The 16083-nt window shown below is 45.0% G+C and overlaps 2 protein-coding genes across 2 annotated transcripts; both read left to right on the top strand.

The window, feature by feature from the left end:
- The first annotated feature begins 495 nt into the window (after positions 1–495).
- LOC121297813 (ankyrin repeat domain-containing protein 60-like) lies at positions 496–4201 on the top strand. Its single transcript, XM_041224325.1, has 4 exons — positions 496–1244; positions 2294–2424; positions 2677–2845; positions 3623–4201. Exons 1-4 carry the CDS (start codon positions 983–985, stop codon positions 3949–3951), a joined length of 891 nt encoding a protein of 296 aa, XP_041080259.1. The 5' UTR covers positions 496–982; the 3' UTR covers positions 3952–4201.
- A 1653-nt stretch (positions 4202–5854) lies between these two features.
- LOC121297985 (protein-glutamine gamma-glutamyltransferase 2-like) lies at positions 5855–15710 on the top strand. The gene is made up of 13 exons (XM_041224652.1): positions 5855–5998; positions 6549–6719; positions 7098–7337; positions 7601–7719; positions 8405–8533; positions 8727–8904; positions 10799–10937; positions 11369–11472; positions 11924–12166; positions 12469–12768; positions 13823–13986; positions 14531–14664; positions 15199–15710. Exons 1-13 carry the CDS (start codon positions 5986–5988, stop codon positions 15350–15352), a joined length of 2088 nt encoding a protein of 695 aa, XP_041080586.1. The 5' UTR covers positions 5855–5985; the 3' UTR covers positions 15353–15710.
- The last annotated feature ends 373 nt before the right edge of the window (positions 15711–16083 follow it).

Raw genomic sequence — 16083 nt, 5'->3', positions numbered from 1 at the left:
TATATTTCAATTCCTAATAAATATTGCACAATTTGCAGCAAGAATTACAAGATTAGAAAGTGGGGGAACATGGCAAATGACATTTAATAGGGAAGGTACTGGTTTAAGGAAAAAAATGTACATAAACATAGCAATATTAGTGTAGAAGGAATCTAAAGAATTTTTGTTGACTCAGAAATACATCTAGACAATGTGGGGAAGCTACTAACAAGATGCTCGGATACATGTTGAATTTAAATCAAGGGAAGTAATGTTAAAACTGTACAATGCACTTGTAAGACCTCATCTTGAATATTGTGTGCAGTTCTGGTCACCTCGCTATAAAAAAGGATATTGCTGCTCTAGAAAGAGTGCAAAGAAGAGCGACCAGAATTATTCCGGGCTTAAAAGATATGCAGACAGGCTAAAAGAATTGATCTAGTCTTGAAAAAGAAGGGCGACCTAATTCAAGCATTCAAAATTCTAAAAGGTATTGACAACCCGACCCAAGGGACTGGTTTAACTAAACTAATTCATAACAGAGCAACTAGTTTACACTAAAGAATGGGTAAACATTTGAACAGGTTAGCGCTTAACTAAACTACAGTATCGTGCATCCAAGAAGAAAGCCCGTATCTTGCCCCTCCGGTTGCCACCAACGGCAGAATACACGTCGCATATATTATCCAAATAAACGGGAGGCTGTTGTAATCGGTTAGTATCTTTCAGATGCAAATCACTCCACTTTAGAATCACAGGCACATTATATTGTTCGTGTTGCAATTCCTAATTCCCGATTCTACCAGTCGACTCCGAACTGTGTGCGCTCGTTTCCTAGGAACTTTCCAAACAGAGGACGTGAGGGAGTGGGCATTGTTTCCCGTGGTCGGATAAAGAAAGGGGAAGAGCCCCGTTTGTTAACTCAGCTTTAATTAATTTTGTAGTTGTTCGGCATAAATAATGTTTTTTTTGTTTTTGTGAACCAATGCTATTTTAGTGCAATATGATGACAAGCCTTGCAGCATCAACCAGAATATCGCGTAGCAGCGGCTCCAGAGGCCCCGAGAGACGAGTGGGGAAGAAGCCGGGTAAGACCGGTCCGAGTCCCCAGCAGTACAGCCTGTATATGAAATTCGAGGACACGGGGGAGTCGTTTGAAATCCCACGCTGTTGCGCACAGACGCCTATAGGGGAGCTCAAAGACGCTCTGGAGATGGTGGCCGGCATCCCTTCCACTCTGCAAAGGCTTTCCTACCTGGATGAAGGTAATTCACAGCACGTGATTAAATACTGTTAAAGAAAAAAACAAATCCAAGCGGTATAAAAAGTTATCTGCAACTGTTTAAGTTCAAAGATGTAATTAAGCAAATGATCAGGGTCTAGTTCAGTAATTGAGCGCTCAGTTGGAATGTAAACAGGCAGACACAGGTGTCCCCGGACCGGGGACGGGAAGCGTTGCTCCAGGCGATGTCGGCTCCCGGGAAATTCATCACGGAGAAGATACTCGCTTTGACGTGCTGCCAAGCGGGCACCGGACTGGCACCGGACTGGCACCGGACTGGCACCGGACTGGCACGGCTTGTTCGCCCGGTTTCACGTGAACAGCAGCCGGTATTGAGGCTTGGTTTTCTTTTTAAGTTGCGTGCACACTTTTGTCGACTACAACCACAATTCCGGGACATACAGGCGCTCTTTTCTAAACGAAACGTGTGAATTGCTTGAGCCATCGCTAAAGGAATTGAACTGTTTCGCTAACTAGTTACCTAAAGCACACACCTGTCTGTACTTCCTGTGAGGATCGCTTCCATCAATCACCCTTATACAGCTCGCTGATTTGCTGTGTTTGTCTGATTGGGGCGGGTCTGTGTGTAGACGTATTAAATAAATAAAAAGTTAAACGAGGGGGGGGGGAGTGCAGAATTCTCCAGAACGAAGGAATTGCACGGTTTATATATTGTTTAGCAGATGACATTTCATGAAATGCGATTTTAATGACATGTTATGATGCTCTCCGGATAGAATGAGAGGTGGCTTGTTACCTGCCCCCTGGATGCAGGGTAATTCACGCAGGATTGACTGCACAGGTGAGGCATGACGTGTTGAGCTGGGAGTGTCATAATCGCAGGACGAATGTTGCCTCTTGTTTCCCTGGCAACCAGTGCAGTATTATTTATTTGTGTACCCCACGCCCCATCCTGTCCAAACAAGTCATCTGTATCAACATTAACAACATTACACTTTCCCCTAAGCAGGTCGGGTCTTGCTGCTTTAACGTCTCTCTCTCTCTCTCTCTCTCTCTCCCCCTCTCCTCGAGGCGACCTGCCGAACAGCTCGACGGTGTGTTTCAATGACATCGTCCCAGGAGGGGTGATTACGCTGCGGGTGTGGCATTATGACGGCTGGCTGAGGCTGGTGAAGGCGGCGGTGGAGGGAGATGTTGAAAAGGTTGGTGCTGGCCTTACCTAGTATCATCATTACACCTGCAGCACCTGCCAATGCAGAATGGCTCAGTCCTGCTGTGAATACAGCTAAATACATTCTGAGGGAAAATAGTAGCATGTGCCAGGGGGGCACTCAACGTATCTGAATGTGCTGTGAAGCTGAACTCTGGGGGTGGGCTGACTGAGGTGAACTTCTTAGAAAACCCCAAAAAGAATAAAATATATATATATTTTTTTTCCTGTTTCTGCCTGACAGCTGAAGGCTCTGGGAGTGACAGCAGCGGACTCTTCATTTTCCACTCCTAACTCCTCGCGAATGAGCGCGGTGCAGAGAGCTGCGTGGGTCTCTCGGAGGGCGTCCTGCGCTCTGTACATCAGCGCACACAGAGGACACCACAGAGCAGTGTGCTTCCTCCTGCAGCACGGTACCACACTGGATTCCAGGGAGGGTACTTCCTTAAGGGCTCCACAGTCACTGGCAGGTCGTTCCATGTTGACTGGGGCAGTTTGAGACACTTCAGGTTTCTCAACCTGTCTCGGGTGTTTTTCACATACAAAAGCACTCGCTATGCACATTAGGTTGTTTGAGAAATGCCTCTCTTAATATCATTTCACAAACCCGCTTGTTGTCACATTTTGTGCAGCCTGTCAAATGCTGCCTGGGCAGTCTTAACAGGGTACAGTTCATTTATAAAACACCAATGTCACCAAATTAATATATCACAACTCGCTTTATTTTTCACATTTTTTTATGCTTTTCACAAAGCATACCTGCACTGCAGTCCCGATATAAAGCAGGTTCATCTGTACTTCTTTTCTCTAAGAGTAAACTACACTTGCAAGAATGCATTGGGGTGGGAGTTCAGAAGTCCTGAGCTGTCCCAGAATGCCCTGGTGAACATGAACTCATGTGGTAACGCTAACTGGCAGGGGTTGTGGGAGCAGTTCAGTCTCCTTGATGCTGCCAGGAGAGAAGTTCCTCATTTCACTTCCCTTGTAACCTATTCCAGATTTGAACCCAGAGCTGAAAGACTAGGGTGTTTAACTGCTGCTCCACCTGGTCCCCCTGTTTAGTTTTATTGTTTTTTCTCCTTGGTGCTCTTTTTATGTGAACTTTGCACTGGATCAGAGTCTCCATCCTGCCACCTCGTCCTGGGGAGCCGCTGCCCGCTGCTAACTTTACTATCTCGGTTCTTTTTCAGGTGCTGACGTGAGGTTCAAGACTCCTCTGGGCCTGACTGCCCTCCACGTTGCAGCAGCCTGGGGACACAGCCAGTGCGTCGACGAGCTGCTCAAGCACGGGGCCGATATCTTCAGTGAGGACCAGCAGGGGGCGACGGCGATGGACTATGCTGCCCGGCACGGCCAGAAGACCAGCGTACGCCAGCTGCACATGTTCAAGTGGAAGCTGAGATCGTGCGCAGGCAAAACCAAGAGCCTTCCAGACACTGAAGAGTGCTCCGAGAACCAGAAGATCCTGTGCACCTTTCCAAAGAAGCACTTCGGCAAACCGAAAAGCATCCCCGCTTGAAACACAAGTCAATACAACTCACAAATTACAGGCAAATCAATGCACGTGGCAGGGTCCTGCTACACACAACAGCACCTCTGCAGTGCCAGCTGTTGCATGGCCATTGTGGGCAGCTGTTGTGTTTTCATTAGGCTGAATTGAAATACAATGCTAACAATTGGGGGGTATTCAGAGCCACGTATATTAGGCATGCTTGTCCTGCAATTCCAGTCTGCATATTCGATGCCAGGCCAGTCTGCGGTGAGCACACACCTGGTGACCACTGTGTGTGTGGGGTGGGGTGGGGTGGGGTGGGGTGGGGGGGGTGGCGGTAGGTATGAATGGTAAGCACATTAACATGACAAAGGCTCTTGTGCATTATTTCAATACTGGGCTGTAAGATTTGTAACACATGATGTCTCTGAATGTTTCCTAATTGTTTGCAGCAGTGTATTTACATTTGTATGATTTTTTTTATGTCTGTAGTCCACTGACTGGTTTATCTTTTTGCCCTGTGTGTTTTTTTTTTTTTGGTTATTGCTACATTCATGTGAAAACAAAAAGTAGTACTAATAACTAAACCCCCAGGGATACAGGAGTTTCCCAGGGGGAAAATGGGTGTCATTTATGTCTAAATAAATAAATAAATTCTAGCAATATGCAATGGCTCCTTTTTATTATTATTTATCAGCTGAGCCACACGAATATACTGATGGGCAATGTAAACACAACAGTCTTGAGTGTTGCATCAATAGGTCAGTGAGCACATTCATGTTATTTACCTTTTAAATAGTGAGCAGATAGGTTTGTTGAGTGTTTGAGTAGCATTGTCAAGTCATGTGATTTCGTAAAAATGCCAGGTGCTCAGTGTTTGGTATTTGAGTTGAGTTAAAATTGCCAAAATGAGTTGATTAAGAATCTGTATAAATAAGCACTCGAAAAAACATGATTTTAATTAACGCAAGAACAGCGAAAGATACGACCGTGCCCCGCTTCAGTAATGAAGATCACCTGGTTGCTGTCGGCATGACTGAAGGTGGCCTGTCTGTGAGAGAAGTTGCCAGGAGAATGAGATGTTCTGCTTCAACAATCAGCAGACTAGTCCAGAGAAACCAGGAAACCGGTTCTCTGAGGGACAGACCATGTCCTGGAAGGCAGAGGGCATAAAGACAACAGTGTCCAGCCAGCCTTTGCCAGCTGGCTGCAGCTACACTGGAAGAGTGGCGTAACACCCCACAACAGTCTATCCAGGGCCTGATTGGGGTGTATGCGTCAATGCTGCCAGGATTGTGTTAATGCTCAGGGAGGGCATATGCCATACTAACTTTGTAATATTTTCATTTTGACAGTGTGCCACATTTTATACTGAAAACATATCACGATTCTTTGATCTGTATTTTTGTTCACATTTTCTGTGATTTTGTTTGATGTCTATGTTTATAATATTTGATTAAATCCATTAGACCGAGTGTTTCGTTTCTTGTGTGCATCAGTATATATAATTTTCTAAAAATAAATAAACACAAAATAAAGTTTTGTCTCAAGTGAAGCTGATAAACGAAGTTAGGTAGATGCATGTTTTCAGCTAGTGCCTTCATCAATACCAGCACACTGCTGAAAGCATTGTCCAGAATGTTTGGCTGCATAACCTACTTTCTTGCAAGGGTTACCTCATATTGTGATTCAGTGTTTTTAATGTATGGCTTTTTTTTTTTTTTTTGTCAGTCACAGTAGGATGGGAAAGTAGCCCTACCCTTCCTATAGACTCACCCTCATGACGTCTTCCAAACCAGTGACTGTTTAGCAACATTGATGGGGGGGGGGGTTCTGCCTCCCCCACACCTCCTTTCCTACATTCCACAAACTCGTTTTTTCGTTCTAGGAAGCCGTGTAAGATCATTAGGAGAGTATCCCACCCAGAACAGGGCATGTCTGTGTGGTTAGGAGCGATTTAAAAGAAGAGGGTGAGGTGGCAGTTGGAGTGCGAGCAAGCTTCAGCTTCATCAGAGACACACATATGCAATCTGGAAGCAGGCTCGTGAAACGCAGGGCGATATGGCTTTACTAGGTGAGTACAATGTAAAAACTGGATTCTTTGTGCTAATGAAAGTTACAGCCTGGGCACCGAATTCATTAAAGCCAGACACTTCTTTATTGGGGTTTAGTGTTTTTAAAGCAGTGCACAGAATTGCTTTATTTGTATTTACTGGACTAGTTCATTGGGGCAGCAAATGTCTATCATACTGTACCTCGTCTGCATAGTTGCAATGTTGTTTTTGTATTAGCATGCTGGGTTATAAACAGTGTTGTAATAAGACGCTATAATAATTAATTAGTGATGCATGTTTCTGCTCAGTATTGATGAATACAAAACAAACTTTAGTCTTTACATGAAGACATGCTGAGGATGCCATTTTTTCCCCATATAAAGCAATGCATAAAAATTGAAAACATTTTCAATGAAAAAAATATATTTATGAAGTGTGCAAAACAACTTTTTTTTATCTTCAATATTTCATGTATGAAAAGGTTAAATGCCTTCCCGAATCTAGAATTCTACTCCTGCATTCAACTGCAAAGCAGCAGGCAATGTAACCTTACTTTTCTCACCTCTTCAGAAGTGAGCAGCATTGAATTTGACTTTGAGAAAAACAACGCGGCTCATCTCACCAGGGGGGTCAGCAGCAGCACCCCAATACTGAGAAGAGGCCAGCCCTTCACGATCACTCTGCACTTGAACAGGGCCTTCCAGGAGCCAAGAGACACCTTGGACCTAATCACCGAAACAGGTACAGCACACCTTCCTCTGCAGCACCATGTTCAAGACATAGCGATGGAGCTTTTCCAGGGCTCCTTTCTGGACAGGCTTGTGTTTTATGTTTCATGGTTATGTGCGCACGCACACACGCATGCTTTTTTATTTGCATTCTATCTTGTTCCTTCTAAAAACTACTGCTCTACCTTCTCATCCTGCCATGCTTTCAGAATCTCGAGTCCAAGCTTGTCACTGCTCTACTTTCTCATCCTGCCAAGCTTTCAGAATCTCGAGTCCAAGCTTGTCACTGCTCTACTTTCTCATCCTGCCAAGCTTTCAGAATCTAGAGTCCAAGCTTGTCACTGATCTACCTTCTCATCCTGCCATACCTTCTTGTGTCTCCTTTGTTTAGGACCATCCCCGTCCGAGGCCTCTGGAACTAGAGCAGTGTTCAGAGTGTCCGGTCCTCCAGTCAAGAGATCATGGAGCGCAGCTGTGCAGAACAGTTCCTCCTCCTCAGTGACTCTGTCTGTCACCTCCCCTGCCAACGCCAGCATCGGCAAATACTCCTTAAAGATACAGGCTGCTAAAGGAACTCCTCAGACCTCAGCGCTAGGAGAGTTCATCCTGCTCTTTAATCCGTGGTGTGCAGGTAAAACAAACTCTCCTTCTATTAGAGGTGCCGCGAGGAACATGTTTAGTTTTGTGTTCAGGGATAACTGTAACAGAAGGGCATGTACAAAGGGTCTGATTTGACAATCTGCAATGGTCTGATCCTTTTGACATATTTTGACATACAAATGGCGTTACCATGGCATGACCAAATGCACAGTGCTGTAATCCGTTTCAATACCACGGCACCACACTAGTGTTCTGTGATGCATGAGACCCTAATAAACTCTTTGTGACCTGCAGCGGATTCTGTCTTCCTGGCCAGTGAGGATGAGCGGCAGGAGTACGTCATGAGAGAGCACGGCTTTGTGTACCGAGGCACTTCAGAGCATATTGAGGCAATGCCATGGGACTTTGGACAGGTATGAGCTGCAGTGGTTATGCTAAACCATGAGGGACACTAGAAACGCAGGTTTCACTTTTAAACACAGAAAACTTTGTGTTTCTATGTATTTCCCAACTGGCTAGTTTCAAGCACCTGAACACTGACCGCCAGCCTGTTTTGTGAAAAAACAAAACAAAAAAAATTGAAAGCATGGCTGATCTTAATTCCAGCCTCCTTATAATGTAGCAGCTTGATGCTTTGCACACCACAGTTCCCTGCATTTCTACTGCATGCAGGAATGTTAATCAGTAGCTCTATAAACCAGTCCAGTTAAAGAGCGGCGGTACTTAGACCAGCCATTGTTTTAGATCATTAACATAGACCCCAAGTGTAGAGAATAACCCTCTGCATGTGCAGGCTTGATGAACACAGTCCTTGTGTGACCAGCATTGTGTCACCGTTTCCACTGAGAAGAAGAGGCTTGTCATTGAATCAAGCTGGGGTGCTGCTCAGATACAGCAGTCTGAGCTCCACAATGAAGGAGGGTGTTACTGTGTGCAGCAGAGCAGCGCTATGAACAGATCAACATTTTTAAAAAGTTATTTTTGCCAGAATTAAGTGGAAACTACATATACACCAAACCAGCCAACTGCTGTGCCCAATTCCTCAACACAGCACCCTGCAGTCCAGCTGCACAGTACCTTCTCTCTTTCTTTTATTAGTTTGAGGCAGATATTGTGCACATATGTCTGGAACTGTTAGACGTAAGCCCCAAACACAGAAAAAACCCAGGCCTGGACTGCTCAAGACGGAACGACCCGGTCTACGTGGGCAGGGTGGTGAGTGCAATGGTAAGTAGCCTTTTGAGCAATACAAAATAAAGTACTTTTTATTGTTTTTTTTCCTATCTTGTATACATGGTTTCCTGCATTATTGTACAATGTTTCTGTTTTTTTTATACATATCATTTATTTTGTATTGTGATAAATGTTGCCGATCAGTTGAGATTTAAACAGTTCCCCTGTGCTACCCCTCCCCGGGCAGGTGAACTGTGTCGATGACAGAGGGGTTATTAACGGCCGATGGGATGGGATGTACTACGATGGAGTCTCTCCCTCCTGGTGGAACGGCAGCGTGGATATCCTTCGGAGGTGGTTCAGCTGCGGCTGCCAGCCGGTCAGCTACGGGCAGTGCTGGGTCTTTGCTGCGGTCATGTGCACTGGTAAACAAGAGAGGATGTGCCATTGCTTTAATATCGCAGGGGTGTGTTCAGGCCACCAGTTTCTGGAACACTGAGACTGATTGCTGTCTTAGAACAGGGAGGAGATGTTGAGTCAGTGAATTACAATATTCACTCATCTACAACAAAAAACCTGAATCACAGTAACTATCCACTCTGAAGCGTGTTTGCATCACTGTAACTATCCACTCTGAAGCGTGTTTGCATCACTGTAACTATCCACTCTGAAGCGTGTTTGCATCACTGTAACTATCCACTCTGAAGCGTGTTTGCATCACTGTAACTATCCACTCTGAAGCGTGTTTGCATCACTGTAACTATCCACACTGAAGCGTGTTTGCATCACTGTAACTATCCACTCTGAAGCGTGTTTGCATCACTGTAACTATCCACTCTGAAGCGTGTTTGCATCACAGTAACTATCCACACTGAAGCGTGTTTGCATCACTGTAACTATCCACTCTGAAGCGTGTTTGCATCACTGTAACTATCCACTCTGAAGCGTGTTTGCATCACTGTAACTATCCACTCTGAAGCGTGTTTGCATCACTGTAACTATCCACTCTGAAGCGTGTTTGCATCACTGTAACTATCCACTCTGAAGCGTGTTTGCATCACTGTAACTATCCACACTGAAGCGTGTTTGCATCACTGTAACTATCCACTCTGAAGCGTGTTTGCATCACTGTAACTATCCACTCTGAAGCGTGTTTGCATCACTGTAACTATCCACACTGAAGCGTGTTTGCATCACTGTAACTATCCACTCTGAAGCGTGTTTGCATCACTGTAACTATCCACTCTGAAGCGTGTTTGCATCACAGTAACTATCCACACTGAAGCGTGTTTGCATCACTGTAACTATCCACTCTGAAGCGTGTTTGCATCACTGTAACTATCCACTCTGAAGCGTGTTTGCATCACTGTAACTATCCACTCTGAAGCGTGTTTGCATCACTGTAACTATCCACTCTGAAGCGTGTTTGCATCACTGTAACTATCCACTCTGAAGCGTGTTTGCATCACTGTAACTATCCACTCTGAAGCGTGTTTGCATCACTGTAACTATCCACTCTGAAGCGTGTTTGCATCACTGTAACTATCCACTCTGAAGCGTGTTTGCATCACTGTAACTATCCACTCTGAAGCGTGTTTGCATCACAGTAACTATCCACACTGAAGCGTGTTTGCATCACTGTAACTATCCACTCTGAAGCGTGTTTGCATCACTGTAACTATCCACTCTGAAGCGTGTTTGCATCACTGTAACTATCCACACTGAAGTGTGTTTGCATCACTGTTGGCTCACTTGTCAATACTTACCAGACTGTGGTTCAGTAACTTCAGTACAAATAACTAGGGGATTCTTATTCTAAACGTCTCGTTTATTTGATGATTACAATTTTTTGCTTTATACGGCCTAATAGTGATTCTGTAAAGGCATGCATGCACTCGCGCAATACCGACTCTTTAAACCTTTGACAAGGGGGCGCAAGGCCCTTCCCTGACAAGCAGGTCTGTGGTGCGTTTGAATGCCACTAAGTCTGGACTGTTACACAACGTGCCTTGGGTGGGTCGGGGTGGATCTCAGAGTGCTTGTGTGTGTAATATAATGACAGTGAGCGGCGCTCTTTAGATTCTCATGGATATTTCTGTTTTCAGTAATGAGATGCTTGGGTGGATCGGGGTGGATCTCAGAGTGCTTGTGTGTGTAATATAATGAATGTGAGCAGCGCTCTTTAGATTCTCATGGATATTTTTGTTTTCAGTAATGAGATGCTTGGGTGGATCGGGGTGGATCTCAGAGTGCTTGTGTGTGTAATATAATGAATGTGAGCAGCGCTCTTTAGATTCTCATGGATATTTTTGTTTTCAGTAATGAGATGCTTGGGGATTCCAACACGCCCGGTCACAAATTACGATTCTGCCCACGACACGGACGGTAATCTGACTATTGATGAGTTCTACACACTGAGATATGGAATGAAAGTGAAGGAATCCAGCGACAGCATGTGGTGAGTGTTACTGCCCTTCATAAAGGGGGTAAAAGCACAGCAAAGCACAGTACTGATAATCTGCAAACACACTTTTAGAACACAAAAATAACCATATTGTAGATGTGCCTGGAACCTAACTTACACTTTGGGAGGGATACGATTTCAAACAGGGGTGGGGACCGCGGCCCGCGGGTTCAGCTGTGAGGTGACCCCTAATATACATGGATTTGCTGTCCCATCCTTTAGCTCAGCTTATTACAGAAGCTACAGTTCCAGACTCCGATGGGTTTCTCCAGAACACTCTCCGTGTTTCTTTCTGAGTTGTAATGTGTTTGAGCTGGTTGTACTAACCCCACCCCCTACAGACACACTGACTGACACACACACACACACACACACACACACACTGCGCAAATGCTCCAATCCCAAACTATGCCTTGTCTCTCCAGGAACTTCCATGTGTGGGTGGAGTCCTGGATGGCCCGTCCAGATTTACCTGCCGGATATGATGGCTGGCAAGTTCTGGACCCCACTCCACAGGAGAAGAGTGAAGGTACCAGTCCATATGGATTTGTTCCACACAGTACTAGCGGTGCATAATACGGTGGTGGATTTCTCAGCATTAGTTTAAAGACATTATCTCTTGTTCAAAGGCGCTACCGAATGTAGTTTTATATGAAAACATTTAAATAGGATCAGCTGAATATAGTTATAAAACAAAATCAGTTAACTTATAGCACTGAAAATTGAAAGTTTTAATCTTACTGTTGCATAACATTTATTTGAATAATTTTTTTTAATAACTCATAATTTCTATGATCGCTGTATCATAAATAATAAGAAACTAAAGTAGACATAATGAATAATCACAAGACCGGACAAAATATTCGCTTGCTTAACACCCTGAGAATGACCCTGAGAATGAGATGATTTGCACAGTGAGGTGGGTGATCAGCTGACAGGCGGATTAAGAGTTGCAACCCTTGTGAATGCTGCTTCTCCAGGTGTACACTGCTGTGGTCCTGCCCCCCTCAAAGCCATCCTGGAGGGAGACACAGACCTGAAGTACGACGTCGCCTTCGTGTTTGCGGAGGTCAATGCTGACAAGGTGTGCTGGGTCGTCAAGCCTGATGGGACGATGATCCGGGACAGCGCTGACATCAAAACTATCGGGAAGAACATCAGCACCAAGGCTGTGGGAATTACTGAACGGGAGGACATCACTCATCTGTACAAATACCCAGAAGGTGTGTGGTAAAGGTCTCAGTGCACATTCGGTATTGTTCAACCTGTTAAGGTTTTGACTTAATTTTTTGCGCATATCCTTATATTAAAGCAAGGTACGCTAACAGAATAACTGTGGGTGGGAAGTCTTCCCAAACTTGAATGACCGCTCAGAGATCTCACATTTTCCTATACTGTATGAGGTCATGGAATGGGTTAACTAGTCATGTTGATGTCGAAGCACATGGATCAAGCTAAGATGGGCTGGATGGCCTCCTCTGGTTCATACCTTTTCTTATGCTCTTGCTGTTTGGTTTTTGCTTAGGGTCTGTGAAGGAGAGAGCTGTGTTCGAGAAGGCTCTTCAAAGAGGTAGCAGGATCTTAAAGAATATGCTTGAGCATTCAGACTCGTGTCAAATCAGCAAGGGGTTGCAGCTGAATTTTGTTCAAGAAACCCGCACTGTGAGCGGCAAAGAAATTGCTGTGACCCTCATCATTCTCAACAACAGTGAAACTCCCAAGAGCCTGACCCTCAACCTCAACGCCCAGGTCATGCTGTACACCGGGAGACCAGCCTGTCAAATCTGGAGCAGAAGAGTAACAGCAAAGATCGGCCCCAATACAGGTACAGTTCTGTGTGCAGTGTGGGTTATATGAGACCCAGACAGTGCTGATGCATGATCAATACAGGTACGGTTCTGTGTGCAGTGTGGGTTATATGAGACCCAGACAGTGCTGATGCATGATCAATACAGGTACGGTTCTGTGTGCAGTGTGGGTTATATGAGACCCAGACAGTGCTGATGCATGATCAATACAGGTACGGTTCTGTGTGCAGTGTGGGTTATATGAGACCCAGACAGTGCTGATGCATGATCAATACAGGTACGGTTCTGTGTGCAGTGTGGGTTATATGAGACCCAGACAGTGCTGATGCATGATCAATACAGATACGGTTCTGTGTGCAGTGTGGGTTATATGAGACCCAGACAGTGCTGATGCATGATCAATACAGGTACGGTTCTGTGTGCAGTGTGGGTTATATGAGACCCAGACAGTGCTGATGCATGATCAATACAGGTACGGTTCTGTGTGCAGTGTGGGTTATATGAGACCCAGACAGTGCTGATGCATGATCAATACAGGTACGGTTCTGTGTGCAGTGTGGGTTATATGAGACCCAGACAGTGCTGATGCATGATCAATACAGGTACGGTTCTGTGTGCAGTGTGGGTTATATGAGACCCAGACAGTGCTGATGCATGATCAATACAGGTACGGTTCTGTGTGCAGTGTGGGTTATATGAGACCCCAAATAGTGCCGCCACACCACAACAGGTGTATGCTAGAAATACCCTTTAGAAATGCTCAGTGTTATATCCTGTAGAGCTGCAGTTAAAACCTTTACGCATGCTTCAGAAACACTGAACATATGGTGACATTTTAGTTTAGGTATCTGCTATAAGTGAATCCATTTGAACTTCACAGATTCAAAACTGTTCAGACTTTGGTCCTGTAAGGTTGTGTCACTGGAAATGAATATTCCTCCTAAGACTGTAACTAGACTGCCCTCTAGTGGAATTATGTGAACTGCAATCTGAAAGCTGTTGTGCAGTGAGGTCTGCTATCTGCAGATGAAAGGCGTGTGAGTGTTTACATTGGTATCCTTGTGCTTTCAGAGACGGAGTTCCCTGTCAGTATTCCCTACTCTCAGTACGGCAGAGTTCTGCGTCACAATAACACCGTCAAGCTGACTGCCATCGCCGTGGAAGACGGCGGCAGCCGTGAGACGAGTTTCACAGAAAAGAATGTCGTGGTTTCCAGTCCCGAGCTCCTGCTGGGGGTGAGTGTTTAATGTCTTTCAGATCTGAAGTGCAATGTTATGGGACACACAGCTGTGGGCCCTGCTGCTTGCAGAATGATCCAGATGGGTTCAAATGAATGGCATGTGCAGCTCTGGACAAAGTTTTGCATCATCTAGAATTTTAGGATTGAGACATAATACAAAATAAAAATAATCAATATAAACATCATTTTGTTCTTTTATTTAACACTGTGCAATCAAAGAAACTACAAAACGATATCGCAAAAGTCTATCGGAAGCCATAATAGTAGTATAGCATTTCATGTTAAATTTTGAAATTGTTGTCAGTTTTTCGTTAAGTATGTGGAAATCTGCGAAGTAGTATGTGATTCAATGTGTTAACACTATTTCCTTAGACTTCATGAAGCAAAGTTTGTTAATTCTACAGGGTGATCCAAAACTTTTGACCATAGCTGTACAAGGAGCTGTCCCTAGAAAAATTGAATGCACACAAAAAGCAAGAATGCCATTAGAGCTGCTTAATGTGTCCCAATGCTTCTTCTATTTTTGTTGTGATTGACAGGTGAACGGAGATCCTGTCCAGTTCCAGCCCATGATGGCTGAGGTAACATTCTTCAACCCCTTGCTTGAGCCCTTGACTGACTGCACCATATCTCTGACTGGGAGTGGCCTTCTGTTCAAAACCATCGACACTTGGTAAGTAAATCAAGGGGGTTCTCATTGGTCTCTGTGCAGTTACTCAAAGTGTTCACTCAATACAACAAGAGTAAGTCAGTTGAAAAGGAATGCTGTATTAAAGTTAGATTAACAGTAAGCATTACAGAAAAGGTAACAAGCACATGTGCCAGTCCCAAGGATGCCACATTTTGATGTTCTACTCCCCGTTTCATGAGGCAGTCCCTCCTCGTGCTGATAGTCCAGGCACTCACTCACACATACCCTGCAAACAGACATTTCAATGCAAAGGTCACACAGCCTTCATATTTCCTAGTCTATGTATCTCCTTCTCAATAACTTTCCCTTCCTGCTCAGGTTTATTTTTACATGGCAGAATGTCACAGAAAATTCTTGTCTTGACCACATCTTAATAAAGCCTTGAGTTAAAAAAAAAGTGCAGAGAGAAATTATGCTAGAGTAGCAACACAGAAAATGACAATCAATATTTCATCTTGCAACACCTCCAAATACTGTAGCTTGATTCTAACCTGCTCATCTCTGTCCTGTTGTCAGCGTGGGCGCACTGGGTCCTCAGCTCAGGATCAGGCTGCAGATCCCCTTCACTCCCACCAAGACCGGCTCCAGGATGCTAACCGTGGGCTTCAACAGCGACCAGTTCTGCGAAGTCAAAGCCTACACCAGCGTGACCATTAACCCCCCTAAATAGTGTAAGAGCAGCACTGTTCAGGGTGTGCGCTCGCCCCTGAGCCTTGTTGAATCAAAGGCAACTACTGTGAAGAAAATAGCTTTACTAACTGACCCTGTGTTTGGAGTGACATAAGGTCATGGTGCCAGCGTGAGAACATTAACAGGGCAGCATCACTGGAAAGGATTGTTACCATCAGGGAGAGACTGAGACACAAGAAGCTGCAGACTAAGCACTATTGCACACTGTAATTAACAAACAAGCAAATAAACAGGCGCAAGGGCCAGAACAAAAGGTTCAGACAAAACACACAAAAAGATAATGAAAAGCGCAGCACAGCACAGCACAGCACACAGCACACAGCACAGCACACAGCACACAGCACACAGCACACAGCACACAGCACACAGCACACAGCACACAGCACACAGCACACAGCACACACACACAGCACACAGCACACAGCACAGCACACAGCACACAGCACACAGCACACAGCACAGCACACAGCACACAGCACACAGCACAACAACACAGCACACAGCACACAGCACACAGCACACAGCACAGCACACAGCACACAGCACACACAGCACACACACAGCACACAGCACAGCACACAGCACAGCACAGCACAGCACAGCACAGCACACAGCACAGCACAACACAGCACAGCACACAGCACAGCACAGCACAGCACAGCACACAGCACACAGCAGAACACAGCACAGCACATAGCACACAGCACAACA

The sequence above is a fragment of the Polyodon spathula genome, chromosome 23 (assembly GCF_017654505.1).
Source record: "Polyodon spathula isolate WHYD16114869_AA chromosome 23, ASM1765450v1, whole genome shotgun sequence".
In the NCBI taxonomy this organism is placed as follows: Eukaryota; Metazoa; Chordata; class Actinopteri; order Acipenseriformes; family Polyodontidae; genus Polyodon; species Polyodon spathula.
The sequence above is the reverse complement of the archived record's forward strand: the minus strand, read 5'-3'. Positions and strand labels throughout refer to the sequence as shown.

Coding starts and splice junctions, on each gene's coding strand:
- LOC121297813 (XM_041224325.1), top strand. CDS start 983: ATGATGACAAGCCTTGCAGCATCAACCAGAATATCGCGTAGCAGCGGC. Junction 2,425..2,676: donor TGGAGGGAGATGTTGAAAAG/GTTGGTGCTGGC, acceptor TCTGCCTGACAG/CTGAAGGCTCTGGGAGTGAC. Junction 2,846..3,622: donor GTGCTTCCTCCTGCAGCACG/GTACCACACTGG, acceptor GTTCTTTTTCAG/GTGCTGACGTGAGGTTCAAG.
- LOC121297985 (XM_041224652.1), top strand. Junction 12,167..12,468: donor TCTGTACAAATACCCAGAAG/GTGTGTGGTAAA, acceptor GTTTTTGCTTAG/GGTCTGTGAAGGAGAGAGCT. Junction 12,769..13,822: donor AAAGATCGGCCCCAATACAG/GTACAGTTCTGT, acceptor TTGTGCTTTCAG/AGACGGAGTTCCCTGTCAGT.